This window comes from Myotis davidii, unplaced genomic scaffold (assembly GCF_000327345.1).
Source record: "Myotis davidii unplaced genomic scaffold, ASM32734v1 scaffold149, whole genome shotgun sequence".
Classification (NCBI taxonomy): Eukaryota; Metazoa; Chordata; class Mammalia; order Chiroptera; family Vespertilionidae; genus Myotis; species Myotis davidii.
In genome coordinates this window covers 4,512,052-4,515,117 of record NW_006352194.1, presented here as the reverse complement: position 1 = coordinate 4,515,117, position 3,066 = coordinate 4,512,052, and the positions used below count along the sequence as shown (strand labels likewise).

The 3,066-nt window shown below is 60.8% G+C and overlaps 1 protein-coding gene across 1 annotated transcript in view; it reads left to right on the top strand.

Moving 5' to 3' along the window:
• Nucleotides 1-3,066, top strand: part of EPHA8 (EPH receptor A8) — a 37,273-nt gene that overhangs the window by 26,517 nt on the left and 7,690 nt on the right. Inside the window, exons 7-9 of the mRNA XM_006777659.2 lie at nucleotides 692-816; nucleotides 899-1,061; nucleotides 2,469-2,562. Of these exons, the coding sequence (XP_006777722.1) occupies nucleotides 692-816; nucleotides 899-1,061; nucleotides 2,469-2,562 (382 nt within the window). The remainder of the gene's footprint in view (nucleotides 1-691; nucleotides 817-898; nucleotides 1,062-2,468; nucleotides 2,563-3,066) is intronic.

The window sequence follows — 3,066 nt, the reverse complement described above, 5'->3', positions numbered from 1 at the left end:
GAAGGAAGGAAGGGGAAGAAGAAGGAGGAAGGGAGGGAAGGGGGAGGGAGGGAGGGGAATGAATGGAGGAGGGAACGGGTGAATCGGTCACTGAGTGAGGGTGAATGGCTGTCTTCGTGTGACTGTGAGAACACGTGAGCTCAAACGGGCCAGCTCGGCTCATGTCCCTTCCCGAAGTATACTGATCCGTCCTGGTCATACCTCCAAGCCCGGCGGAGCGGGTGCGGGCTCCCTCCATTGGTGCCCTTCCTTCGTCCTCCTCCCTCGGGCAGTCCTGAGAGCTGTCGCACAGAGGGCTGGGGTGGGAGACATGGAGGCAGAGACATCAGGTGATGGGGCCCCAGAGTGGACGAGAGCCGCTGCTTGCTGGGGCTGCTGGGGGCCTGCACTCCCAGAGGCAGGGCCTGGCCAGAGAGGAGACGGAAGAGGAGTGAAAGCCGGGGCCCTCAGGCCTTGTCTGGGTCAAGCCACCCGCAGCGTCCCAGGCCAGAGGCAGCTGTGCAGAGCCCAGGTGACTGACCAGGCGGCGGCCTATGATTTGCCAGGAGGACTGCAGGGGGCGGGCTCTCCGGGGCAGAAGCAGAACAGCCAGCAAGCATGGCCCACGCAGGGCCTGGGAAGGGGTAGGACAGAGGCCGGCCCCAGTTATCACCCATCCACCCATCTGACCAAGGCCGGCCTCCCGCCCCAGCCCCGTCCCAGGTGGTGGTGATCCGCCAGGAGTGGGCCGGGCAGACCAGCGTCTCGCTGCTGTGGCAGGAGCCCGAGCAGCCCAACGGCATCATCCTGGAGTACGAGATCAAGTACTATGAGAAGGTACCAGCCTCCGGCAGGGAGGAGGGGGGCAGCGCCAGGCAGGGGTGCCCTTGGCTGACGGTGCCTCCGCCCCCGTGGACAGGACAAGGAGATGCAGAGCTACTCCACCCTCAAGGCTGTCACCACCAGGGCCACGGTCTCGGGCCTCAAGCCGGGCACCCGCTACGTGTTCCAGGTCCGAGCCCGCACCTCGGCCGGCTGCGGCCGCTTCAGCCAGGCCATGGAGGTGGAGACGGGGAAACCACGTGAGTGCAGGGAGGGCAAGGGAGCTGGGCCAGGCCAGGCGGTCAGAGGAAGGGAACTTGCCCAGCTGGTGCCGGTGCTGGTTTGGCATTTTCACAGCTGAAAGCAGCTGAGGCTCAGAGAAGGGAAGGGACTTGCCCCCAGGCAACCGAGCTCCTAACAGCCCAAACCCTGGCTTTTACTGAAGGTCGGTGTGACATGCAGGCATCATGATGCCCTTTGCCAGCCGGACAACCTGCTTGTCGTCCCAGAGACCCTCTAGTGCAGTGGTTCTCAACCTTCTGGCCCTTTAAATACAGTTCCTCATGTTGTGACCCAACCATAAAATTATTTTCGTTGCTACTTCATAACGGTAATGTTGTTACTGTTATGAATCGTCATGTGAATATCTGATCTGCAGGATGGTCTTAGGCGACCCCTGTGAAAGGGTCGTTCGACCCCCAAAGGGGTCGCGACCCACAGGTTGAGAACCGCTGCCCTAGTGCATTGGCATCATCCAGATCCCCATTTTATAGACAAGGAAACCGAGGGTCAGAGCAATACAGTGAATTGCCCACAATTACCCAGCAAAGCAGGATTTGAACATGGTCAGTTTGGGGGCAAATTCTGTGCCCCTCCCCCCCATCACCCCACCTCAGCCTCTGGAGCAGTGGGTCCCACAGTGTGGTGTGGGGCCAGCAGCGTCAGCAGCACCTGGGAGCTATCGGAAATGCTGATTCTCTGAACAGAAACCCTGGGGCAGGGGCCGATCCATGTAGGTTTTATTGAGCCCACAAGGTCAAGCTTGATGCACTCCCTGCCCCATCTCCAGCCAGCCGGGGTCTTTTCCTACCCTCGGGCAGCCTCCAGCGGGTGGTGTCAGGATAGGAGGGTTCAAGGCTGAGTTGTGGCTGTGCTCACCTGCACTCGCTGGGCGCTGTGTCTCCAGGGCCCCCAGGTCTGATACCAGAGTGAGACTGTGCAGATAGGAATCCGGCCCTGCTGCATCCCATTCACCGTGTGGCTTTGAGTAAGAGCCTCAGTTTTCTCTCCTGAAAATGGGAGATAATACCTCCCTGGAAGGGATGAGGAGGGTTCATTGAGACTGGCAGGTGCAGCTCTCAACGGGCATTTTTTTTTTTAACTCATATTACAGGGGAGAAAACTGAGGCTCAGAGAAGTCCAGCAACTCTCCCCAGGTCACACAGCCCCAGGAAGTGGTAGTACAGGGGTGGGAAGCCAGGAAGCCTGGGGCAGCAGGGCTTTGAAGGAGAAGCTAGCAGAGGGGAGGTGGGTCAGAGGAGGTGGCCTGTGTCCTGACTCTGGGCTGACGCTCACCTGAAGAGGCTGCCCCCCAGGTTCAGGGAGAGCCACCAGCACCCTGGGCCCGAGGCCAGGCCTGAGAGCCTCCCCACCCGTTCCCCCTGCAGGGCCCCGCCATGACACCCGGACCATCGTGTGGATCTGCCTGACCCTCATCACCGGCCTGGTCGTGCTTCTGCTCCTGCTGATCTGCAAGAAGAGGTGGGTGGCCCTGGGCCCCAGCCCCTCCAAGCCCCCCATCCCCCGGGAGCGCCGAGCCACTTCCTGTGCCTGGGGCTGGGCACACTAACAGACACAGCTGTTCTGTCCTCCTTCTTGGAAGGGACGCTTTTCTCTTGCCAACTCCCAGCCCCTCCCCCCCACTACACACACATATACTTTTGTCCACATATCTGGCCTGTCCTCCATCTCCCCAGCCCCTCAGACCTGGGCTCATCTGGGGCCTTACCCTCTGTCCATTGTCCCAGGTCCATCTCTCTGAGTGACCTCCTCAGGGCCCATGGCTTTCAGTTCCACGTTCACCCTTACGGCCCCCAAATTCATGTGGCACAGCACAGACCTCTCTCCTGAGGTCCGGCTGCCCACTCCCATCTCCACATGGATGTGCTTTAGACAAACCTGCACCGTCTGCACCTCCCCAGCCTGCACCTCCACAGGGCTCCCCAGCTTAGGACGTGGCACCACCATTCATGGGGCTACTCCGGC